The sequence below is a fragment of the Mus musculus genome, chromosome 7, assembly GCF_000001635.26.
Source record: "Mus musculus strain C57BL/6J chromosome 7, GRCm38.p6 C57BL/6J".
NCBI classification, from domain to species: domain Eukaryota; kingdom Metazoa; phylum Chordata; class Mammalia; order Rodentia; family Muridae; genus Mus; species Mus musculus.
The window spans coordinates 141,437,897-141,460,744 of NC_000073.6; the positions used below are offsets into that span (position 1 = coordinate 141,437,897).

Genomic DNA, 22,848 nt, shown 5'->3' on the forward strand with positions numbered 1-22,848 from the left:
GACTCTGGTGGGCAGGGCTTATGCAGCATTCTGTCACAGATGACTTTGTATCCTTACCTGCTGCAGGGTTACTATGTAGAATAGTTCCTCCCCACCCCTGGGGAATATTACTCATCAGTGCCTAGAGATGGCTCACTGAGCAAAGGTGTTTGCAACCAAGCCGAGTGACCCCGAGTTCATTCACATAGACGGGGGAGAATGATCTCTGCAAAGGTATTCTGTCTCACACACACAATAAATAGCTTTTATTTTATTTGTATGGATGTTTTGCCTGCATACTTGTCTGCACACATGTGTGCCTGGTGTCTGTGGGGGCCAGAGGAAGGGGCTGACCCTTCAGAACTGGAGTTACAGATTGTCATGAGCCATCAGGTAGGTAGAGGAAACAAACTAGGTTCCCTGAAGGAGCAGCTAGTGTTGTTAACTACTGAGCCATCTCTCCCTCCAGGCCTTCTCTGCTCCCATCTTAGCAGAAGGGCCTGGCATGGTAGCAAGTATGGGCAACCTGCTCTCTATCCTTTATGTAAAACAATCTCTGAGATGTACTCACTGTGAGTTGGAGGCTAGCTTGGGCTAGACAGTGAGTGGGTTTTTGTATGCTGGGGCACTGGAGCACACGGGTGAGGTAGAAGGATAGGGCTCTGCCCACTGGTCGAGTCAAGTTTAAAGCTATCTTAATTAAGTCTGTAAGCCTAGGCCTGTGCAGACTCTGGAGTCTGTGAAGCCGAGGTGCCAGGCAGAGTAGAATCCTCAGGGGCCAGCCCTGTGCGTCGAATGCTGTCCTGGTACTTGTGGCGGCCAAGCTCCAAGATGGCACGCACCTCTTCAGCCACATCCCGCCGATCACTCTGTTCCAAGGCCTGTACCAGGTGTCCCACAGCTCCAGGCTGTCCAGTCTGGCGCTCAGCCCAAGAGAAGAGCATGTGTCGGACCTGGCCATCCAGGTCATCCCTGGAGGGGTGGTGATGAAGACGTTTGCCCAGGAACACACACAGAGGCTCAACATACCTCAAAAGTTCCTTGGGCTAGTGACCAGACCCTCCTTTTCCAGGCTGGTATTTGCTCTATCCCCACCTCCTTGAAATCTTTCAGCTAATGTGCAGGGGTGGAGGGTGGGGGAGATGTCAGCCTTGAACCTGAAGCTGGGAGTCAGCAGGATCACTAGAACTCCTGAAGCTCACCTGAATTCATGCCGGATACGCTGTAGCTTATGGTAGGGCATGCCTAGGTGCAGGGCCACAGCTGGCCAGTCAGGACCTAGGCGTGAGGCCACACTCAGCAGGTTGCTCTGAGTCAGGAATCCAGTTTCTGCATCACCCAGGTTCAGAGGCATCAAGGAGAAGTCAGTCCCCTGCCCACTCCCCTGGGCACCCCGGAGTCTCTGTCAGGAGGCAAGGATACAGAAAGCTTGGACCCATTCTCTTATCTTTGGTCACCCTGGGACTGTCTCCTCTTGTCAGCTGAAGCCTCTGCAGCCTCACCGGTAGCTTGATGGGCAAGGTGGCCATCCACAGTGCATCTGTACCCTTCCTCTGCCGGGCAGCCTCTGCCTCTGCAGGTACCTCCACAGGAAGTGAACCCCGATAAAAGGACACCTGAGGAAGGAGCATGCGGGGTTCAGAGCTGACCTCGGATCCAGGCACCTCAGTCCAGGATCCTGACACATGAGCCCACCTGTCCTCGAACATCCTGAGCTTCCCGGTCCAAGGCTGTGGTGATGTATACCTCCTTTACGTTCTTCAGGTGTGAATAGAAGACAAAGCAGATTCTGCCATCCACACAGTCTGGACGGTCTGGTGGGGGGGGCGGGGGGTTGGGGGAGGCAGGGGGGAGAAGCAAATCAGTAGGAGGGGCCAAAGTGTCACTCCCCAGGGCACCCTGGAAAAGAGACCTACCTGCATCTACATCAATGCCCCGCTCAAAGGCTGCAAAGAACTTCTCACCCTCAAACATCTCCACAGTCTCAGAGGGTTCAGGGCCACGGTAGCGAACCAGCAGCCGACTCAGGGTGGCATCTACCTGTGGGGCACCCACCAGGGATCAGAGGCCAAAGCTTTGTACCCAGCCTGGCCTTCAGGTCACCCCTCTGTCTTCCTGCTGCCCCACCTTGTTCCGTGGCAGGCACTGCAGCAGAACCTGCTCAGGGTCTCGGCGCCTCTGCAGTGCAATGAGATTCACACGGTGCAGTCGCAGCCGTTCCCAGGCCTTCCGGGCCAGGCCCCCCACACAGGTTTTGGTGGTATACCAGAGCCAGTACCTGGAAGTGCCAGAGTTGAGGTGTGGCCATACAGAGGAAGGGCAGAAGGGGTCCTGCGGAAGCTAGGGGACACTGACCAGGAGAAGTGCGTGACCTGGAAGCGTGCATACAGGTGGGTGAATTCCAGTGCCACCTGAGTGGTGATATCATCCCAGGTGGTTGTCAGGGGTGTTCGGTAGAGCAGATGCAGGTGGGAGCGGTCTAGACTGAAGCCTGGATGGAAAATGACAGAAGGCTGAAGCCCCTCTGAATGCTATTCCCCCCTCTAAGCACCCACCTTTAGTCCTGTGGCGTGCAGCTTCACCTGTAACGCCAGGAGGCAGGGGCAACTGCACAGTGACAGGTTGTAGGAAGCTGGGGGGGCCGCTCTGTGAAAGGCACAGCAGAGGGCTTACTGATGCCTCTGATTCTTCCAGAAGGGTTCTCAGCTCTAGTCCAGCCATATGCACTACCTAGACAGAGAACCATTTCAGTGCCCTCCTGTCTGCTGAGGCACCACCTCCCGCCACCCTTGGTACTACCCTGTCAATACCTGCATGGAGACTTGCCGAGGCTCTTCTGTAACCCCAGGGGGAAAAGTGACTCTGACCCCAGGATGACCTGAGGAGCAGAGAAGTGCTCCCTCTGGTGGCAAAAGGCAAGTGTTGGATACTGGGCGTAAAACGACCAGGAACCAGGAGAAGTGGGGCACCTGGCAGCGAGCCCAGAGCCTCTGGAACACGGGGGAAGAGAGAGTCAGGGCAGGAGACAGTGGGCAGGGTGGGTGGTGTCAGGGCAAGCTGCTCCTTTCCCCTCACTCCCAAAGGCCTAGGCAGCTGTCACCTTGGGTGCCTCTTCCTCCAGTTGGGTCTCTAGGTCATTCCAGGTGTTGTTACTCCGTGTCCTCACAACTACCTCACGACAGCGACGGACTCGTGGAGGGACAAAGAGCAGCCATAAGCTCACATCCTGTAGGCCACAATAGTGTGAGACGGGGCCAGGACTAGGCAATACCTGCTCCCTACCCATCCTGGACATACTTGCTGGAAAGCCACCCCATGGGGCTGCAGCTCCAGGACACTACTAAGCAGGAAGTCATGAGGTCCCAGAGAGACCAGGCCTGGCTCGGGCAACCAGAGTCGATAGTGGATGGTGACAGGCGTGGTGGTGGCTCCTGCTGGAAACTGTAGGCGGACACCACAGGCCAGGGTCACAGAACAGCCATGGGGAGTCACAAGGAAGCTGAGTAAGAAGAGAGGTAAGAGGGCTGAGAGACAAGGTACCCCAGTGTGGCCTGGGAGGCAGGGGAGACGATGTGTTCTAGCCACATTCCCACCAATACCTGTCCAAATCTGAGGTCAGCAATAGCCTGGGCATTTCTGGAACCTGGGATATGTCTGCACAAGGGACAGGTGACAGTCAGAATGGTGATGTGCCTTCACCCTCTCACAGCCTGGCTATACCCCATGCCAAGCCTACCTGGGGGACTTGGGGGTGCTGGAGAGGCCTCGCCCAGAGGGTTCCCCTGCAGGCGCACAAAGGGAGCGTCTAGTAACTCAGCAGGCAGGTCTCGGAGCCGGTTGTCCCTCAGGTCAAGCCGAGTGATCAGTGGCAGGTGGACCAGGCCAGTGGGCACTGAGGTCAGGAGGTTGCTGTGCAGAACAAGGAGCCGCAGGGACCGCAGCCCCGCTGCAGGCAAGTGCTGGCTTAGGGCTACTCATGGTGGCCCTGTGACAAGAACACTCAAACTAAAGGCTTCTGGCTCTATCACAGGGTGGGACAATGACACACGTGAATTATAGGCAACCAAGAGGTAGAAAGAAAAGGGACATCTGGAAGCAGTGAAGGTTCCCAGGGCAAGAGCACACGGTTCAGGGGCCTCTGTGGAAGAAGGGGGGACAGGGTCCTAAGACTTTAGGTTGCAGGGGGGGTGGGCACATGGGAGTGGCGCTCTGGGCAGTAGCTGAGAGTCGCTCAGTACTGGTTGGTGAAACAAAGCTGACACCGTAGCTACTCACCGAGGGAAGCTGGGAGACTCTGCAGCCGGTTGGAGGCCAGATTGAGCTCACTGAGGCTGCGCAGGTTTCCAATCTCAGAGGGTATGGTGTCTAGAAGGTTCTCAGAGAGATCGAGACGCTGAAGGGTGGACAGGGACCCGAGTGTTAGGGGTAGTCTTTCTAGGCGGTTGTGTGTCACGGTGAGGAAGGTAAGGGCGGGCAGTGCCCCCAGGGCCTCGGGCAGCTCTGAGAGATGGTTGTGAGAAAGCAGCAACGCATCCAGGCCGTGCAGTTCCGGGACACAGGTAGGCAGCGTCTCCAGCCTGTTGAAGCTCAGGTCTAGGTGAGCCAGGCAGGCCAAATCACTCAGGCCAGCAGGCAGAGTGGTCAGGGTTCCATGGAGGCAGGCACCCAGGGCACCCCGGCTCTGGCCACCTGGAAGTGGGGAAGACAGCTATAGCCCTCAAGAGTTGGAGTCTCCCCCATTCAGCGCTGTCAGAGAAAGCCTCCCTTTTAAGCCAGCCAGAGGGACAAAGAAGACACCAGCTCGTAGAAGCTGACAGCATCACCCCAGGAAAACTGGGATCTACAGAGACCCGGCTGGGCACATTCAGGGTTCTAGGCTCAGGAGACAGAGCCCAGCGAGCCTCACTTTGGGGGAGGAAGGTGATAGGGCTAAGGACAAGGGACAGTTGTGGGGTAGGGGTTCACACCTGATGTGCGGGGAGAAGAGAGGTTTGGAGTTAGGGCTGGGACAAGGATGGCCTTTGTGTCCAAGAAGTAGAGTCAAAGCTGGACAGAGATGAGGACAGGGTCAGGAAGGAGCAAGGGTACTCACCTTTGAGGACCAGGGAGCGAAGGCGCAGCAGACTCCACGGAACCTTGGCTAGGGTGTCATCCAGCAGCTGAGGGTCCTCATGGGTGCTGAGCCGCAAAAACTCCACTTGCAGCAGCTGTGGGGGCTGCTGGGAACACAGGTACTGTAGCCGATGGCAGCCCCCTGGGCGTAGGTCCAAGTTCAACTGGTTCCCAGCCGGGAGAAAAGGTGCTCCAGGCCCGGCATCCACAGCCTCCAAGGTGGATGTTGCAGCATCCTCTGCAGCAGCTGCAGTTTCCTCCGGCTCCTGCCCCTCCAACACTGCAGCCATCACCCATGGAAGGTCCTCGGGGACCAGACATGTCCCAGCTTGCCAAGCAAGCCTGCTTAGGCAAGGCTGATAGAAGCTGGAGAAGCAGGGGGAGGAGTAGGCTGTAGGGGACCAGCTCCCCCTCCAGGTCAGAGCAACAATAACTCAGCTTGGAAACCCGGGAGCTCTTGAGACCACCAGCCCAAGAACCCTGGGCACAAGGGGTAGTGAGTGGAGTGGTCACTGCAGCCCTACGGCTTGCATCTGTGCTGGATCCTTCTGCCTGGGAGGGGCACCAGGCAGGGCGACTCTGAACAGCATAGCTTGGAGAACTCTGCTTAGATCAAGGACAAGGAGAGGGTTTCCACCTCAATTCTGGAATCTGCCCAAGTGATCCCTGATCCCTACAGGGCTCTGGAAATAAGGACACACTTTCTATCTTCACACCCAAATGCATGGGGAGAACCCAGAACCTTCTTCCACTGCAGACGTTCACTGTGCCCGAGAGGGTCAGTAAACAGTGCGAAGGGGAGCCAAGAGGACTTTGGGGTTCTTGTGCTAGGGTCCCATATCGCGGTCCCTAGTAGACACTCTTGAGCCACAATTCCCAATTCACACCTCCGTCAAATGGGGAAAGCAGAGGGGGTCTCGGTAGGTGAGGAATCGCTTTGGTCCCGCCTCTGGAGCAAACTTCCCGCCTCCCATTGAGTACCTGCCACGCTGATCTCCCCGCCAGTCTAGGCGCGCTCTGTGCTGCCTTCCCGCCGGCGCGCTTCCGGGCGGGCCACCCGTCGGGCTCCGCCCCTCCGGGCTAGCCAGTAGGAATTCTCCGAGGTTCTTATGGCTCCTTCCTTTTCTGTTGTTCGCACTAAGGGAAGCCGGTGACCCGCAGGAAAACTTACACTTTCAGATCTCTGCAACCCCAGACCTGTGGTGGCACTGCATAGTCTGGGTCTCAAGTGCATTCTAAGACAGGAATTTTGGGTTAACAGAGTATTGTCACACTCCTTGCTAGAAGCTAGAACCTTGAATGCTGGCTTCCTGGGGGGAACCGCTCTAGGAAAGTAGTTCTCAGTCTGTAGGTCGCGACCCCTTTGACAAACTTATATCTCCAAAAGATATTTACACTGTGATTCATAACTAGCAAAATTACAGTGATGAAGTAGCAGGAATAATTTCATGGTTGGGGTCACCACATCATGGGAACTGTCAAAGCATTAGGAAGGTTGAGACTCAGAGTCTCCAGGACTTCCATCTCAGGCTTTGCAGTGAAGTCCAGCTTATTGGAGCTAACCATTGATCATTACTGTGGGCCAACTCCCTACCTAGGCAGTGAGTTGCCTGGCTTTTCCTCCCTGACTTAGGTGGGTCTCAACACAAACAAACTTGAGATAGAAGTTCTTGCCTGCTGGGCGTGGTGGGCACTTCTTTAATCCCAGCACTCGGGAGTTCGAGGCCAGCCTGGTCTACAAAGTGAGTTCCAGAACAACCAGGGCTATACAGAGAAACCCTGTCTAGAAAAACCAAAAAAGAACTTGCCTAAGTCCTTTAGTTGATTAATATTGAAGCCAACACCCAGAATCCTCAGTGGAGCTGGTGGACTGGAAATGACCAAGTGACTGTTCTACAGTCTAAGTGATGGGCAAGCTTCCTGCAAGGCCTCTCTGCTTCCATTCTAGCACCTGCCTCTTTCTCACTGTTTCCATAAAGGTGCCAGATGGTGCTTTATAAAAACCAGCCCCAGGGGCTTAGTCTAATTGTGCTCACCTCAAGTGCAGTGCCTTTCTGAGATGGGAGAACTGCTGCCCCGGGCTGCACAGCAAGACCTGTCTCAAAAGCAATCATCCTAGGAATATTCCTTAAGTTTATATTAATGAGCATGGTGGTATTTGCCTTTAATCTGCAAATGAGCTCTTCACCATTGAGCCATCTCTCCAGCTATTTTGGGTATTATTTTACAGTTAAAAAAAAAAAAATCACAGCCGGGCAGTGATGGCACACACCTTTAATCCCAGCACTTGGGAGGCAGAGGCAGGCGAATTTCTGAGTTGGAGGCCAGCCTGGTCTACAAAGTGAGTGCCAGGACAGCCAGGGCTACACAGAGAAACCCTGTCTCGAAAAACCAAAAAATAAAAATAAGTAAAATTCACGACAGTTGGTGGTGGCTAATGCCTTTAATCCTAGCACTCTGGAGGTGGAGGTAGATAGGTGGATCTCTGAGTTAGAGGCTAGCCTGGTCTATAGAACAAGTTCCAGGACAGCCAGGGATACACAGAGCAGCCCTGTTTTAAACAAACAGAAAAGTCACAACATAAAAAATCATGCCAGGGGCTGGAGAGATGGCTCAGAGGTTAAGATAGTTCTTCCAGAGGTTCAATTCCCAGCAACCACATGGTGGCTCACAAACATCTGTAATGGGATCCGATGTCCCCTTCTGCTGTGTCTGAAGAGATCAATGGTGTTAAAATAAATAAATAAACCTTAAAAAAAAAAAAATCGCCTGGCGGTGGTGGCGCACACCTTTAATCCCAGCACTTGGGAAGTAGAGGCAGGTAGATTTCTGAGTTCGAGGCCAGCCTGCTCTACAGAGTGAGTTCCAGGACTGCCAGGGCTACACAGAGAAACCCTGTCTTGTATAAAAAAAAAAAAAAAAAAAATCATGCCAGGTATGGTGTGCGTGTCTTTAATTCCAACCAGTACTATGGAAGCAGAGGCAAGTGGATTTCTGTGACAAGCCAAAGTTACATGATAGGTCAATGTCTCAAAATTAAAGAAAATAGAAGTGTGGAGAAATGGCTCAGCAGTTAAGAGCACTTGCAGAATAATTTGGTCCAGTGGCCAGCATCAGTAACGGGCATCTCACAACTGCCTGTACCTCCAATTCCAGGGGAACTGATGTCTTCTTCTGGCTCCCAAAGGCACTGCACACAATGTAGTGCACATGCAAACCAAGGTGGGACACACACATTCACATCTTTTAAACAAATCACTAGGTGTGGTTGCCCACACCTTTAATCCCGGCACATAAGAGGCAGATCCTGGGGCTGGAGAGATGGCTCAGCAGTTTAAGAGCACCGACTGCTCATTTTTTTTTTTGTTTTGTTTTGTTTTGGTTTTTTTTTTGTTTGTTTGTTTGTTTGTTTGTTTGAGACAGGGTTTCTCTGTATAGCCCTGGCTGTCCTGGAACTCACTTTGTAGACCAGGCTGGCCTTGGACTCAGAAATCCGCCTGCCTCTGCCTCCAGAGTGAGTGCTGGGATTAAAGGTGTGTGTCACCACGCCCAGCTTTTTTTTTTTTTTTTTTTTTAAAGAGGCAGATCCTGTGGATCTCAGGGAATGGAAGTGAGAAGGGGAAGAGAGGTCTCCAGAGCCTAGTGTAGAGACAGTTTTTTTGAAACAGGGTCTCTCTGTGTAGCCTTGGCTATCCTAAACCTGCCATTCCCTCCCAAGTACTGGAATTAAAGGCATGCAACACCCTCTCCCAACGAGGCAAAGGTTTACTTTTTTTCTTTTAAATATTTACCTATTTGTTTTACATGAGTGTTCTGTCTTGATACACACCAGAAGAGGGAATCAAATCCCATCACAGATGGTTGTGACATGTGGGTGCTGGGAATTGAACTCAGGACCTCTGGAAGAGCAGTCAACGTCCAAACTATTAACCCCTGAGCCATCTCTCCAGTCAAAAAGCTTTTGATCCCAACACTCTGGAGGCAGAGGCAGGCGATCTCGTGAGTTCTTGGCCAACCTGGTCTACATAGAGGTCCAGGATACCCAAGAGTATATAGAGAAACCTGTCTCAAAAGAAAAAAAAAAAAGGAGGATGTTTCTAGATATGGCCGTAATCACTAGGACCCAGAAAGCTCGCCCAACTTTTCCAAACCAGCTGAACTTGGGAGCCATCAGCCCCAGCCCAACTTAGGACCTCTGTTGCCCAAGAACAGGAAGGACCCATAGCACCACAGTTTGAACCAATAGCCGCCCACCCAGCCCACGTGCAACAAGAAAAAGCTAGAAGGGAGCACACTTCCGGTATGAAGGTCTTACAGTGAAGCGTCATGGGATTTGTAGTTCGCCTTAATAAGACCAGGGCGGGGCCTTCGCGCTGCATTTTGGGAGCTGTGGAGCCGAGTAGCATGCTGGGGACGCGAGGCGTTAAAGGGGTTTGAACGCTACGCCCGTGCCCGCATGGATTTCGGGAGACTCTCGTCCATGTTGCAGAGGCCCCTGGCACTTGAAAAATCCCTCGTTTTTGTTGTGGGGAAGACATGACAGGGAAATGTCTTCCTTCCGGTGCACCCTTTTCGTCAATGGGAGGCGTCCCCGTGCGCCGCCGTACGCGTCCCGGGGGCTTCTGGGTAGCGGTTTACCCCCGCCCACTGCGTCAGCGTCTTCCTTTCGCCGCCGGACGCCGCCGAGGTCGCACGCGTGAGGTCTGTCCCCCGCAGCCGAGTGAGTAGCCTGGCCGCCTGGGCCGCGAACAGTGGTGGGGACTGCGGGGTTGGATGACGGCCGGGAGGCGAGGGTGGCGCAGCATTCTGTGACCGGAGGCCTGGCGCCTCACGTGGCCTCACTTGCTGCTTAAAATGGAGGGGGAAGCAGAAGGCCTCTCGGATAACCTCACCACTGTACCCACTCCCTGCCCCATTTAGCATGCGCTACGTCGCCTCTTACCTGCTGGCCGCCCTCGGGGGCAACTCCTCTCCTAGCGCCAAAGACATCAAGAAAATACTAGACAGCGTGGGCATCGAAGCGGACGATGATCGGCTCAACAAGGTAGCATGCTGCTTGCTTGGACCCGCTGGATCCAAATGTCTACCAGCGGCGGTCCTTATCCTATTATGTCCGGATTTTACTTTTAAGAAAAATTGTAGATAACCTGTTGAAAAGGATGGATGGAGGAGGCCTACACCCATCTTAGTCATAGTTTTCTCTTTAGTCCTTGTGCAATCGAAGAAGTCAGTCGTGATAATCGTGCTTTTATAGAAGTTTAATACAACTCATGTTGTGTGATCTTATTTTTTGAGACAAGGCCTCACCGTGTAGCTCTGGCTAACCTGGAACTCACTGTGTAAACCAGTTTTCTAACTTTTTTTTTTTTAAACTAGCTTTGCAGTAAAGGATGTATGTGTGTAGATGCCAACAGAGGCATCTGTGTCTCCTTGGACCTATAGTGCTGGGACTCTAGGATATGTTAGAGTCCAAGTCTTTAGCAGTGGAGCTATCTCATCGCCCCTTAAGATTCTTCTAGAAAGGGTTCCCACTCCACCCACCTAGGTTGTACATAGAACCTAAACTTCACAGAACGGTAGAATTTTAGTATCTAAAACTTCCTTTGCCAAAATCATTGTTGAGAAGACCCAGCACTATCTCATAGGTAGTTCCTGGGAGTTGAGAGCAGGTCCAGTATCTCAGGAGACCTTCCCCGTGCCTTGCATTGCTGACTGCTAGCTGTGGTTGTCTACCCCAGGTCATCAGTGAGCTGAATGGAAAGAACATTGAGGATGTCATCGCTCAGGGTGAGTTCCTGGGAAGTTGGCCTGTTTGTGGTCCATCCTAATACCTGCTGGTCAGCCAGTGATCTGCCAGGCTTCGCTTGTGGACCAGAGCATCCTAGAAACACTGCCAGAGTTGTGCAAGGCCTTTTCATTTTAGGCTTGTGCCTGCAGCGCTTCAGAACACCCTCAGAAACTGGCAATGGGGTCACTTTATGGTTTCTACGAGGATGTGTGAAAACCTTTCCTTTGAGGAGGGACTGGGGATGCTAAAAATTGGTGTTCTCTCTCTTTCCTTCCTTTCTTCTTTTCTCTTTCTTTCTCTCTCGGTTTTTTGAGACAGGATTTCTCTGTGTAGCTGGCTGTCCTGGAACTGACCAGGCTGGCCTTGAACTCAAATCTCCCTGCCTCTGCCTCCCTAGTGCTGGGATTAAAGGTGTGTGCCACCAAGCCCTGCCACAGGTTCCTTCTTAACTAAGGCATACAGATTTCTGGCACCACCGGACTAGTACTTATTTGCAATCAGCCTGGGGCACCCTCATGGTAAAATGATTGTTCAATTTTTATTTATTTTTTTTTGCCTTGTTGTTTTTGTTTTTTTGAGACAGGGTTTCTCTGCCTCCCGAGTGCTGGTATCAAGGGCGTACGCCACCACGCTCGGCTGTTTGTTCAATTTTAAGATTTCTAAATAACTAAAAGTAAGAACCCATGTGGCCTGTAAACCCACTTTGTAGACCATGATGGCCTTAAATTCACAGGCTTCTGCCTCCTGGCTGCTGAAATTAAAAGTGTGCACCACCAAGCTGAGCTTGTGTGTGTTTGTTTGTTTGTTTTTGTGGTTTCTCCTTATAGCCCTGGCTGTCCTGGAACTCACTTTGTAGACCAGGCTGGCATTGAACTCAGAAATCCGCCTGCCTCTGCCTCTGTCCTGAGTGCTGGGATTAAAGGCATTTGCCACCACGCCTGGCTTGAACTTTTTTTTTTTAATTAGGTATTTTCCTCATTTACATATCAAATACTTTCCCAAAAGTCCCCCATAAACCACACACACAGACACACACACTCCTACTTTTTGGCCCTGGCATTCCCCTGTACTGAGGCATATAAAGTTTGCAAGACTAAGGGGCCTCTCTTCCCAATGATGGCCTACTAGGCCATCTTCTGCTACATATGCAGCTAGAGACACAAGCTCTGGGGGGTACTTGTTAGTTCATATTGTTGTTCCACCTATAGGGTTGCAGACCCCTTTAGCTCTTTAGGTATTTTCTCTAGCTCCTCCATTGGGGGCTCTGTGTTCCATCCAATAGCTGACTGTGAGCATCCACTTATGTGTTTGCCAGGCACCAGCATAGCCTCACAAGAAACAACTATATCAGGGTCCTTTCAGCAAAATCTTGCTGGTGTATGCAGTGGTGTCAGCATTAGGAGGCTGATTATGGGATGGATCCCCGGTGTGGCAGTCTCTAGATGGTCCATCCTTTTGTCTCAGCTCCAAACTTTGTCTCTGTAACTCCTTCCATGGGTGTTTTGTTCCCAATCCCAAAAAGGGGTAGTGTCCAGAACTTGTTTTAAAATGTACTTGGGGGCAGGGTTTATCTGAATAGCCCTGGCTGTCCTGGAACTCATTGTATAAGGTCAGGTCAGGTTGGCCTCAAACTCATAATCTACCCGCCTCTTCCTTCTAAGTGCTGGGTTATAGATGTGTCTCACCACCTCCCAGCTTATTTTGTTCCTGTGATTTTTAAAGTTTTTGAGACAGCAGTAAAGACAAGGTGTCTCTGTTTAGCCCATGCTGGCATTGAACTCGGATCCCCTACTGGGACTAAAGACATGCCTAGCTTGTCCATCTTGTTTTTTTTTTTTTTTTTTCTTTTTTCTTTGAGACTGGGTTTCTCTGAGTAGCCTTGGCTGTCCTGAAACTCTGTAGACCAGGCTGGCCTCGAACTCAAGAGATCCGCCTGCCTCTGCCTCCCAAGTGCTGGGATCAAAGGCGTGTGCCACCACGCCCAGCACATCTTGTTCTTAAGGTGGAGGTCAGAGTGGTGCTAATTCCAGTTTCTTTTCTTTAGTGTATCAGAATGTGGGGAAAGAAGTCTTCAATGGTATTAGATGTTCCTAGATGTATGCAAAGCTGCTTTGTGTTTGGAGTGAAAGCAGGTGGCAGTGGTTTTAAGTGAGCAGTCGTCCTGCTGGTGTGATAACTTCCCTCACAGGGTCTGGGTTCTGGTCTCATGTTCTTTCTATTTTGTGTAGGTGTTGGCAAGCTGGCCAGTGTGCCTGCTGGTGGGGCTGTGGCTGTTTCTGCTGCCCCTGGCTCTGCAGCACCTGCTGCTGGTTCTGCCCCCGCTGCAGGTAAATGGAGGTCTGATGAGTGAGTGGGTGGTAAAGGGGGTTGGTACTCAAGGTTTATTGTTGCTTGGGGCTCCTGGGACAACCTAGATGAATTCTTGGGGCAGTGCTTACTATGGTGTTCCCCCACAGCAGAGGAGAAGAAAGATGAGAAGAAGGAGGAGTCCGAGGAGTCGGATGACGACATGGGATTTGGCTTGTTTGATTAAATTCCTGCTCCCCTGCAAATAAAGTCTTTTTATGTATCTTGAGTGGCCTTTAAACATTTTGTCAACATGCGACATGCTGTGTCTTCAGCCTAGGCTCCACCCAGAGTTGGGTCAGTGGGGGAAAGAGGATCCTTAGGCCCCTTTACTTAGTAGGGCCTTGGCTTTAGACAACTGTCAGGCCCTGTGTGGTGTTTCCTTGCAGCTTTTGTTAAATATTCTGGGAAAACAAGTTATGGGAAATATGAGTGAGCCTGAATTGAAAAAAAATTTTTTTTTGAGTAGCACTGCTCTGCTGTAAGAGTGGTTCATAGGTCACTATTCCACTTAGCTTGACAGTGAGGGTGTCCCCAAGTTTCCCTATAAGGATTGAGGTGTCAAGGTACAGATAACTTTTCAGAGTGTTAGCTTTCTAATGGCTGGTTCTCTACATTTTGCATTTATAAGTACATTATAGCTGTCCTCGGACACACTAGAAGAGGGCATCAGATCTCATTATGGATGGTTGTGAGCCACCATATGGTTGCGGGAATTTGAACTCAGGACCTTTGGAAGAGCAGTCAGTGTTCTTACTCACCTGGTCTGTCAGTCTTTTAGGTAGACAGCTGAGTGTTACACAGAGGATGGAGATCACTCTGCTTCCTGTGGCAAGGAATAAAATATGGCCACAACCAGGAAGGGTGGTGGATGTAGAAAAGACAGCTAACACCCTTTGAGGTGAGCTATAAGGGAGCAGGTAGAGATGGGGGTAGGGGTAGGAGGGTCCAGGGTTCTGGGCACAATTGTAGCCTGTACCCTGAAGGAAGGGAGGGGCTTGTGCTGCTTAAGGTTCTTATAAGGTTGTTCATGGGAGTTGACCCAGCCTCAGGATTCTGAGAAAGGCCAGCCCTGTTCTTGGCACCAGCATCTCCCAGGAGCCTGAAGGGTGTGTGCCCAAACAGCCTTACCCTCTGTGGAAATGAGAGCAGAGGTCCTACTGAGCTGGGGCAGCACTGTCCCTCAGGCCCATTACTGGAACAAAAATAGAGAGGACCTTAAGTCGTTAGCTTCCTGTGTGTACCAGGATAAGCCCTGGGCTTACTGTGGACTTGTTTCTACCCTAAACTCAGTCATATTAATCATGACATACCGGTGTACATTCCACCTTGACAACCTTTGGTCTCAGTCAGTGTGTGGGCCAAGCCAGCATAGAACAAGTTTACCTAGCATAAAGAACCTTTAAAAGCCTGGTGTGGTGGCACAAGCCTTTAATCCCAGCAGTTGGGAGGCAGAGGCGGGTGAATTTCTGAGTTCGAGGCCAGCCTGGTTTACAGAGTTGAGTTCCAGGACAGCCAGGGCTACACAGAGAAAGCCTGTCTCAAAAAAAAAACAAAACAAAAAAGAACCTTTAAAAATCAAAATTCTGAGCCGGGCGGTGGTGGCACACGCCTTTAATCCCAGCACTCGGGAGGCAGAGGCAGGTGGATTTCTGAGTTCGAGGTCAGCCTGGTCTACAATGTGAGTTCCAGGACAGCCAGGGCTACACAGAGAAACCCTGTCTCGAAAAACAAAAAAACAAAAAAACAAAAAAAAATCAAAATTCTGAGCCAGGCAATGGCAGCTCACACCTTTAATCCCATGATCAGCAGGTGGAGGCAGCTGAGTAAGAAAAGGTAAGTTCTGAACTGGGTACAGCGGCAGAGTTTGCCTAGACACCCCAGGTTCAAACCCCAGGATCTTCAACTAAAAATTCAAATTGTGGAAATAGTGAATGTTATCAGCAGACTGAAGTTAAGATCCCAGCATCTAAGCTGGGTGACACACAAATACCTGTACCTCCTAATCTATAGGGTTCTGCATCCCTTTGATTTTTGGGTACATAATTTTTTTTTTTAAAATCAGGGACTAAAGAGATGGCTTAGTGGCTAAAAGCACTGTTAGCATAGGACCCCGGCTCTCTTTTCAGTATCCATATTGGGTATTGGGTGGCTTGGTGGTTCAGAGTCCTCTAGCTCTGGGGATTGGTCTCTTCCTGCCTCTGTACCTGCACTCAGGTGATCTTAAGTAGAAGCTGTTGTGGTCCAAGGTGATGAGTAGGAGCTGTAAAATGTCTTGAGTTCAGGACAGCCAGGGCCACAGAGACTGCTCACCCACCTTGGATGCTCTGTCCTTAACTGATTGCCAGAGCTCAGCTCAGTAGCCCCAGAAATACCCCACCTTTTGACTGTACAATGGGTTGGGACACCGTTGACCTCACCTATTGATGCACCTATGCTGGGTGTGAAATGGCCCACTACAGGATGGGACATTGTGACTTTAGAGAAATGTCTCCAGGACCCCTTGGACCTATGACCTAAACTTATTTCCCTACATCTACCAACCCTACCATGTTTCCTTCTTCATTCCCAGTTTAGTCCTTGTCCTTGGGACCACTAAAGAGATTTTTAAAGCCAGCCCTGGCACCATTCACCCAGCTCTCACTCTGCTGATGCACACTTCCTTCTCTTGATGGCTCACATCCAAGGGTTTTCAACATAACTGACCAGACCACCTGCCAAGGAACTGTACTCCATTTTCTGAGAAAACTTCACAAACAAAATGGCTAATAAACTAAACTGCTTCAAACAGCTTCCTCATGACGTGTGAGGATCCCCTTATTTTCAACATACTTTCTTCCGCTGCAAGCCTGCATGGTGTATCTTTAAAAGGCAATTAAGCTGGGGGCCTCTAATTCTACCATTTGGGAGATGGAGGCAGGTTTCTAGTTTAGGATTGAAGTCCATAGTATACAATAGATCCTTTACCTTGTATCAAAAATAAACTTTTTAGATTAATCAGCTTCAAAACCCCTCTAAGTTATGTATATAACTACTGCTCAGGTACTTGGGCACATTTCTAAGACCTGGACTTGCCTCTTAAGTGCCTCTCATGTATGCTTAATAAACTAATTTCATTCTTGCTGGTTTTGAAGTTCTTTGCGGTGTATGTCAAGGTCCCGGGTCACCTGAATAAAAGGCACTGGCTCAGAGATCTTCAGGTTGAATTGTTGACAATACAGTTGTACTTCTGTTGTGATAGGTCTAGAGCTAAGCTGGGAGTGAGAATTTCTGGGCAAAAAGACACTGTCACCCATAAACCCAACCTTGTTTGGGGTGGGGTAAAACGAGGGCTAGGTTTTAGCCTGTCCCTCAGCTAAGGGAATTCTAGTCCGGGGAAAAGGGTGAGAGGGTAACATTACCCAGGCGCACACCACTTCCTGGAACAATCAGTTGGGTTGAGGCTTTTGTTCTGAGACCAAGTAGACCCCACAATCGGAGGAGCCACAGGATCAGGCAGCTAAAACCCAAGTGAGCAGCTAGGGTATCGAGGGCCCCTATGATGGTAAGAGCAGGACTTGAGTCTGTGACAGTATTTGCTGGGCCAGTGTCAGTCTGTTTGGCCTGTTGGTTTTGGGGGCTTTAGCCTGAGTGGCCCAGGTTTTCAGGCCCATAGGGGGTACTATCTGCGACTTCGCCCAGGTTCTGTCCAGTTCATCTGTGTCCTGGTGGGTATCCCTGGAGAAGGAGGAGACACCTGTTCACAAACTCCTGGTACCCAGATCTGTACAAAACTTGCACTTCTCCATGTGCTCGGCTCTCCCTGAGTCCAGGGGCTGCCCAAGCTGTGGGATTGAAGAAGCTGTGGGATTGAAGAAGCTGTGGGATTGAAGAAGCTGTGGGGAGAGAGAGAAGCTGAAGCCTGGGAATCCCCTCTCCAGGTCTCTCAGATGGCTTTGCCCAGCAGGTGTCACGAAGGGGCGGGGCCTCGGGGGCGCGGCCGTTCCCTGCTTGATCCAGTTGGATCGCGCGCCCAGGTCCTGCCCCCTGCCGACCAGGCCCCGCCCTCACCCCGCACTAAAACACCTCCTCCTCTGCCTCCCGGCACAGCGTCTCCGCCTCCGCCGGCGGAGACCCCAAGGTATCGAGACTGCGGGACCCACTGCCCGCAGGACATCGAGTCACGATGTTCCCGAGGGAGACCAAGTGGAACATCTCATTCGCTGGCTGCGGCTTCCTCGGGGTCTACCACATTGGCGTGGCCTCCTGCCTCCGTGAGCACGCGCCCTTCCTGGTGGCCAACGCCACTCACATCTACGGAGCCTCGGCAGGGGCGCTCACCGCCACAGCGCTGGTCACTGGGGCCTGCCTGGGTGAGCCGAGCTGCGCGGAAGTTGGGCAGGATGGGGTGGGGACCGCGCAGGCCGGTGGATGCTCTAGCGTCCCACGCCTAGCCGGCGTAGGGAAGCTGTTCCAGTAACTAGTTAGTGCAGTAGAAGCGGTAGAGAGGGACATCTCTGCCTGTATTCCGGAACTATGACCGAAAGTCCAGTTCTGAGCTCCGGTCCGGGGCGGGTTCTGGTTTGTTTTTGTTCTGGTTTGTTTTTGTTCTAAGAGTGTCTAGGGACTGGGGTGGGGCCTGGCGCGCTCTTGGCTCATGGCATTCTCTTGGTGCCCATGTAGCCCGCCTTAAGGGGCACAAAGGTTGGAGACCAGCAGGTGCCACTCGACTGTTATTGGAAAGAGAAAGTAAATCGTGGGCGGAGCTATGAGCGAGGGAGAGAGGAGGGGCATTGGTCTCCCCGAACTGGCTGCCAGCGGTCACTGTGTCCTGAGGCTCTGCCGCTACAAACTGCTGTGACTCTGGGGCCTAGTACAAGGATTCCTCAAATGGGCATCTGGACACTGTGTCATGGTTCCTAAAGGGGACCTCTGAACGCAGCTGGAGCCAGGGCTGGGCATAATTGCTTGCTCGGTCCATGGTGATTGACAGCTGTAGCCAGCTGACCCACTTCACCGGGTGGCCACACTTCTGTGCTTTGAAGGGTTTCGGGAGTACAGAGATGGGAAGGGGGGCTGGGTCTCACACTTCCGGCTACCACGTGGGTTGTTGTTTACAGCACACAAAGTTCTTCCTCCTTAGGAGTCCTGGGAAGTGCTGCCCATCCCCCCGTCCCATAGGTCAGGCAAGGTGACAAGGGCATCGGCAGGAGATTGTCTAGGGTTTTCTGCGGTCTCTTTCCCATCACCTTTGCCCTGAGGAGGGAAGAGGAGAAGGAATACAGTTCTAGTTCTTGGTCCCTGAAGTTCACCCTGTGATCTTGCCCGCTGGCTCTCATGGGGGCTTTCAGAGGAGTGGGTATAGTGGGTAGGTGGTCTCAGGACAGACATGAGGACCATACCTGAATTGAGAATGAGTTAGGGATGCCACTCCCACAGAACCACTTACTACCAATACTTTGCACAGGTGATCTTGAGCAGCTAGAACAATGACAGGTTGCCTACTGTCTGCTGTAAACCCCTGGTCTTTATGTCCCATGCCTGCCAAGGTGAGCATCTTGGAGGAGGGCATGGGTCCTCAGGGGGGAAAACAAACAAACCCTAGATTCTCCTCTCTCTGGCCACCGTACTATTGTTCTGGGTCATCATCAAGGGCCTCCTAAGTGTCAGAGTGCTTGCATTTGGCAGAAGTGAGACCATGTCTTCCCAGGAAGTGGGCCCTCCGCTGTAAGCTACTGTTCTTGAGGGTGCACCTCTTGGGCTGAGCTGGGCTTCGTGGGTCTGCCCACCCACTTAGATCTGGCCAAGTAGGTGATGGTTGAAGTAGGTCAGAGTTGACCCTCCGTCTTCCCATGCTAGGCCACGTGCCATACCATGTTAGGCACAGTGACTCATGGGGACAGGCAGTTGGGAAATACCAGGCACAGGGCAGGTTTTAATCGCAGCTGGCCAGCTCCTGCTGTACGCCATCTCCAGGGTGGTGGTCTGCCTTCTTCTTTAAGTGGCAAAGTCCCAATTGTGAGCCAGCCCCCAGTGTGGGCATAGGTGTCTTCACAGTCAATGGAATGTCATCCATCTGAGTATATCCTGGGTGTGGAGTCCTGGAGGACAGATGGTTACTAAGCTGGGAATGCTGGGAATGCTGTCCCTGATCCCGGCCCTGCTCTCCCAGGTGAAGCAGGTGCCAACATTATTGAGGTGTCCAAGGAGGCCCGGAAGCGGTTCCTGGGTCCTCTGCATCCCTCCTTCAACCTGGTGAAGACCATCCGTGGCTGTCTACTAAAGACCCTGCCTGCTGATTGCCATGAGCGCGCCAATGGACGCCTGGGCATCTCCCTGACTCGTGTTTCAGACGGAGAGAACGTCATCATATCCCACTTTAGCTCCAAGGATGAGCTCATCCAGGTAGGCACTGCAGACACCGTGTTGGCGGCGGCAGGGAGTTAACTCAAGGCAGAGCCTTGTCTACTACCCTGTGTCTTGTTCTTCAGGCCAATGTCTGCAGCACATTTATCCCGGTGTACTGTGGCCTCATTCCTCCTACCCTCCAAGGGGTGGTAAGTATCTCTGCTTGGCCCTGCCCTGGAACGAGAAGCATCATGTACTGTCTCTGGGCTGCAGGAAAAGGGGGTGGAGGAGAAAGGCCACTGGGGTGCCTCTCTCCATCTTCAGTCCCTCACTGCCTGTTGCTTGACTTCTCATGACTCAAGATTCAGGGGAGTCTTGGGGAGGCTCAGATTTCCTCTGGCTGGTGCCCATCTCAACTCCATCTGTCTGGCCATTTGCTGAGGAGTCCCCAGTGGCCAATACGTAGTGGGCCAAAGGCTCAAGTGGAACCGAGTAGGGCTGCCAGGACACCCTGCAGCCCCTCAGTGTGTGACTATGAATGTGTGTTCTTGCAAAGCGCTATGTGGATGGCGGCATTTCAGACAACTTGCCACTTTATGAGCTGAAGAATACCATCACAGTGTCCCCATTCTCAGGCGAGAGTGACATCTGCCCTCAGGACAGCTCCACCAACATCCACGAGCTTCGCGTCACCAACACCAGCATCCAGTTCAACCTTCGCAATCTCTACCGCCTCTCGAAGGCTCTCTTCCCGCCAGAGCCCATGGTGAGCCCGCACACACCCAGTCCTGACTAAGCCAGCACCAGGGGAGAGAACCCTGGGGACCTCTGAGCCCTGGGATGACAGTGGGGCTTTTGGATGCTTTCCAAGGTTGGCAGGACTTCAAGCCAGGGCAGGTTGTTGGTGGAAGTGGCAGTTACAGGGACTCTACAGCAGTAATTCAACCGCACCATTCACACTGATTTATACCTCCGCCACAGGTCCTCCGAGAGATGTGCAAACAGGGCTACAGAGATGGACTTCGATTCCTTAGGAGGAATGGTGTGTGGGCAGCCCTGGGGTGGAAGAAGCTGGACCTGCAGTGCCCCCTGCTGGCCATAACCTCTGATGGCATCTCTCTGACCCCCCCCCCCCCCCCACAGGCCTACTGAACCAACCCAACCCTTTGCTGGCACTGCCCCCAGTTGTCCCCCAGGAAGAGGATGCAGAGGAAGCTGCTGTGGTGGAGGAGAGGGCTGGAGAGGAGGATCAATTGCAGCCTTATAGAAAAGATCGAATTCTAGAGCACCTGCCTGCCAGACTCAATGAGGGTGCGCCGCCACGGGGAGGGAAGCTCAGTTAGGAGGCCTAGGAGGCCCCCACTTCCCTGATTGACTGCCACCTTCCTCTCTGCAGCCCTGCTGGAGGCCTGTGTGGAACCAAAGGACCTGATGACCACCCTTTCCAACATGCTACCAGTGCGCCTGGCAACGGCCATGATGGTGCCCTATACTCTGCCGCTGGAGAGTGCAGTGTCCTTCACCATCCGGTGAGGGTGGGGAACGGAGTCTGGGGGAGGACACATCAACCGGTACATCAGGGACAGAGGTCCCGGATCATCCATGAGCAATGGGCTCCTTGGGAGATTTGGGGAGGATAGGTCTTCAGAACCTGGCAAGGGAGCACCAGATCCCAGCCTGGTGTTTCTGAGCTCATGCTCTCGGTGCTCCCTTCTCAGCTTGTTGGAGTGGCTGCCTGATGTCCCTGAAGATATCCGGTGGATGAAAGAGCAGACGGGTAGCATCTGCCAGTATCTGGTGATGAGGGCCAAGAGGAAATTGGGTGACCATCTGCCTTCCAGGTGAGCTGCTCTGACCGCCTGGCCCCCTGGGTCCTGAGTCTTGGAATGGCAGATCTCCACTAAGCCTTCCTTTCCTCCATGTCTCCTCCCCACCTGCAGACTGTCTGAGCAGGTGGAACTGCGACGTGCCCAGTCTCTGCCCTCTGTGCCACTGTCTTGCGCCACCTACAGTGAGGCCCTACCCAACTGGGTACGAAACAACCTCTCACTGGGGGACGCGCTGGCCAAGTGGGAAGAATGCCAGCGTCAGCTACTGCTGGGTCTCTTCTGCACCAATGTGGCCTTCCCGCCGGATGCCTTGCGCATGCGCGCACCTGCCAGCCCCACTGCCGCAGATCCTGCCACCCCACAGGATCCACCTGGCCTCCCGCCTTGCTGAGAATCACCATTCCCACATCGCCCGGCTACCAGCCAAGCTCCAAGTTGTCCTGCCCCACTAAGAGGAGCCCCGGGGTGGAACAAGATCCTGTCTGCCCCGGCTCTCCCCCTTACATGCTGTGGAATGAGGACATAGGACCCTGCACAGCTGCAAGTGGGCTTTCGATGTGAAACCTTTCACCAGCCACTCACTATGCTACTCCTGGTGGGGAGGGATGGGGAGTCGCCCTCCCCCGGAGCCCACAGAGCCCTCCCCCGTCACGTCACCTGTGCCTTACTCCTGCCCACCACCTTTTCAGTGCAGGGTCAGTCTTAAGAACTCCACATCTGCTGCTGCTCCCTGGTGTCCAAGTTTCCTTGCAGAGTGTGTGAAGAATTATTTATTTTTGCCAAAGCAGATCTAATAAAAGCCACAGCTCAGCTTCTGCCTTCCTCACTTCTGCATGTTACCCTTGCCTCCGACTGTGGTCAGCAGACAGAGCTTTCTCCCAGTGAACTGGTGTCTCAGTAGCTAACAGTTGGGCTTCACGGGGTTCTCTGAGTCCTGGCAGCTGGGGACCGTCTCCTAAGGTCAGTCCTCTGGCAAGGACACATGTAAGCTGCTCTGTTCTCTCTGAGGCTTGCTGCCTGTCTCTTGGGCCAGCAGATATGTTTGGGAGTTTGAGCCCCTTAGTATCGATAAAAAAACTAAAGTGGTGGGTTAGAGTTGCTCAGCCGTTGAACAGCTGTCTAATATGCACCAGGTCCGGATTCCATCTCAAGCACTAGGGGGAAAATGTTTACAAAAGGTGTCACCCACACATCCGCTCCTCATGTGACACAGCGAGTGAGGGCGTGGATCCCTGTGAAGGGCGAAGCTTCTGGAACTGCGGTCTGGGGACCCGGGAAGATTGGTTCCTGACCCATACTGGGGCATCTTGCCCAGAACTTTGTGCTTGGCTCCTCTTTCTTGGTTGTCACATGCTCCACTGCCAGGTGCATATGCCCTTTCCTGTACTGTAACCATACCTGCTTCCCGCCAGAACCTTGGGAGAGATCAGAAGTACTGAGGCAAAGTAGAGTTCACCATGGTTTCCT

The 22,848-nt window shown here is 52.5% G+C and overlaps 3 protein-coding genes and 1 non-coding gene across 15 annotated transcripts; 3 read left to right on the forward strand and 1 right to left on the reverse strand.

The window, feature by feature from the left end:
- Window positions 1-216: 216 nt before the first annotated feature.
- Pidd1 (p53 induced death domain protein 1) lies at window positions 217-9,669 on the reverse strand. Of its 8 annotated transcripts, XR_001785592.2 has the most exons (18): window positions 9,407-9,669; window positions 8,883-9,153; window positions 6,073-6,326; window positions 5,072-5,457; window positions 4,255-4,668; window positions 3,716-3,925; window positions 3,579-3,633; window positions 3,277-3,478; window positions 3,080-3,205; window positions 2,790-2,969; window positions 2,562-2,709; window positions 2,258-2,470; window positions 2,107-2,157; window positions 1,896-2,019; window positions 1,675-1,793; window positions 1,482-1,595; window positions 1,182-1,381; window positions 217-951 (listed from the first exon to the last, which is right to left on the reverse strand). XR_001785592.2 is itself a non-coding variant. In NM_001360524.1 (16 exons), the coding sequence occupies exons 5-16, from the start codon at window positions 3,611-3,613 to the stop codon at window positions 693-695; spliced, it is 1,794 nt and encodes a 597-aa protein (NP_001347453.1). In that variant the 5' UTR covers window positions 3,614-3,633; window positions 3,716-3,888; window positions 4,255-4,668; window positions 5,072-5,457; window positions 6,073-6,129; the 3' UTR covers window positions 217-692. The 8 variants fall into 8 exon arrangements, 4 of the variants coding, with proteins under 4 accessions (NP_001347453.1, NP_073145.1, NP_001347452.1 ...); NR_153591.1 differs by lacking the exons at window positions 8,883-9,153; window positions 9,407-9,669 and having other exon boundaries at window positions 2,107-2,257; window positions 2,335-2,470; window positions 2,562-2,625; window positions 3,277-3,420; window positions 6,073-6,129; NM_001360524.1 differs by lacking the exons at window positions 8,883-9,153; window positions 9,407-9,669 and having other exon boundaries at window positions 2,107-2,257; window positions 2,335-2,470; window positions 3,716-3,888; window positions 6,073-6,129.
- An 85-nt stretch (window positions 9,670-9,754) lies between these two features.
- Rplp2 (ribosomal protein, large P2) lies at window positions 9,755-13,463 on the forward strand. Of its 3 annotated transcripts, none has more exons than NM_026020.7 (5): window positions 9,755-9,811; window positions 10,012-10,135; window positions 10,830-10,878; window positions 13,108-13,206; window positions 13,336-13,463. In NM_026020.7, the coding sequence occupies exons 2-5, from the start codon at window positions 10,013-10,015 to the stop codon at window positions 13,410-13,412; spliced, it is 348 nt and encodes a 115-aa protein (NP_080296.3). In that variant the 5' UTR covers window positions 9,755-9,811; window position 10,012; the 3' UTR covers window positions 13,413-13,463. The 3 variants fall into 3 exon arrangements, with proteins under 3 accessions (NP_080296.3, NP_001347587.1, NP_001347586.1); NM_001360658.1 differs by having other exon boundaries at window positions 13,339-13,463; NM_001360657.1 differs by having other exon boundaries at window positions 9,755-9,792.
- Window positions 10,907-11,040, forward strand: Snora52 (small nucleolar RNA, H/ACA box 52). Its single transcript, NR_034049.2, has one exon. It is a non-coding gene; the product is annotated as a small nucleolar RNA, H/ACA box 52 (small nucleolar RNA).
- A 3,828-nt stretch (window positions 13,464-17,291) lies between the features above and the next one.
- On the forward strand, window positions 17,292-22,847 carry Pnpla2 (patatin-like phospholipase domain containing 2). 3 transcript variants are annotated; one of them, NR_028142.1, is made up of 10 exons: window positions 17,292-17,577; window positions 18,672-18,753; window positions 19,377-19,609; window positions 19,696-19,761; window positions 20,109-20,318; window positions 20,534-20,594; window positions 20,696-20,863; window positions 20,949-21,081; window positions 21,271-21,393; window positions 21,493-22,847. NR_028142.1 is itself a non-coding variant. In NM_001163689.1 (9 exons), exons 1-9 carry the CDS (start codon window positions 17,391-17,393, stop codon window positions 21,770-21,772), a joined length of 1,461 nt encoding a protein of 486 aa, NP_001157161.1. In that variant the 5' UTR covers window positions 17,292-17,390; the 3' UTR covers window positions 21,773-22,847. The 3 variants fall into 3 exon arrangements, 2 of the variants coding, with proteins under 2 accessions (NP_001157161.1, NP_080078.2); NM_001163689.1 differs by lacking the exon at window positions 18,672-18,753; NM_025802.3 differs by lacking the exons at window positions 18,672-18,753; window positions 20,696-20,863.
- Window position 22,848: the final 1 nt, after the last annotated feature.

What these genes read in the sequence shown, in the direction of transcription:
- Pidd1 (NM_022654.2), bottom strand. Translation starts at nt 5,381, where the DNA reads ATGGCTGCAGTGTTGGAGGGGCAGGAGCCGGAGGAAACTGCAGCTGCT. An exon ending in AGTGCCTGCCACGGAACAAG is followed by an intron (nt 2,020 to 2,106) that starts GTGGGGCAGCAG and finishes GGTGCCCCACAG; the next exon opens with GTAGATGCCACCCTGAGTCG. An exon ending in CCTTGCCCATCAAGCTACCG is followed by an intron (nt 1,382 to 1,481) that starts GTGAGGCTGCAG and finishes GCCTCCTGACAG; the next exon opens with AGACTCCGGGGTGCCCAGGG.
- Rplp2 (NM_026020.7), top strand. Translation starts at nt 10,013, where the DNA reads ATGCGCTACGTCGCCTCTTACCTGCTGGCCGCCCTCGGGGGCAACTCC. An exon ending in ACGATGATCGGCTCAACAAG is followed by an intron (nt 10,136 to 10,829) that starts GTAGCATGCTGC and finishes TGTCTACCCCAG; the next exon opens with GTCATCAGTGAGCTGAATGG. An exon ending in TGAGGATGTCATCGCTCAGG is followed by an intron (nt 10,879 to 13,107) that starts GTGAGTTCCTGG and finishes TATTTTGTGTAG; the next exon opens with GTGTTGGCAAGCTGGCCAGT.
- Pnpla2 (NM_001163689.1), top strand. Translation starts at nt 17,391, where the DNA reads ATGTTCCCGAGGGAGACCAAGTGGAACATCTCATTCGCTGGCTGCGGC. An exon ending in TCTTCCCGCCAGAGCCCATG is followed by an intron (nt 20,319 to 20,533) that starts GTGAGCCCGCAC and finishes CCTCCGCCACAG; the next exon opens with GTCCTCCGAGAGATGTGCAA. An exon ending in GCCTGCCAGACTCAATGAGG is followed by an intron (nt 20,864 to 20,948) that starts GTGCGCCGCCAC and finishes TCCTCTCTGCAG; the next exon opens with CCCTGCTGGAGGCCTGTGTG.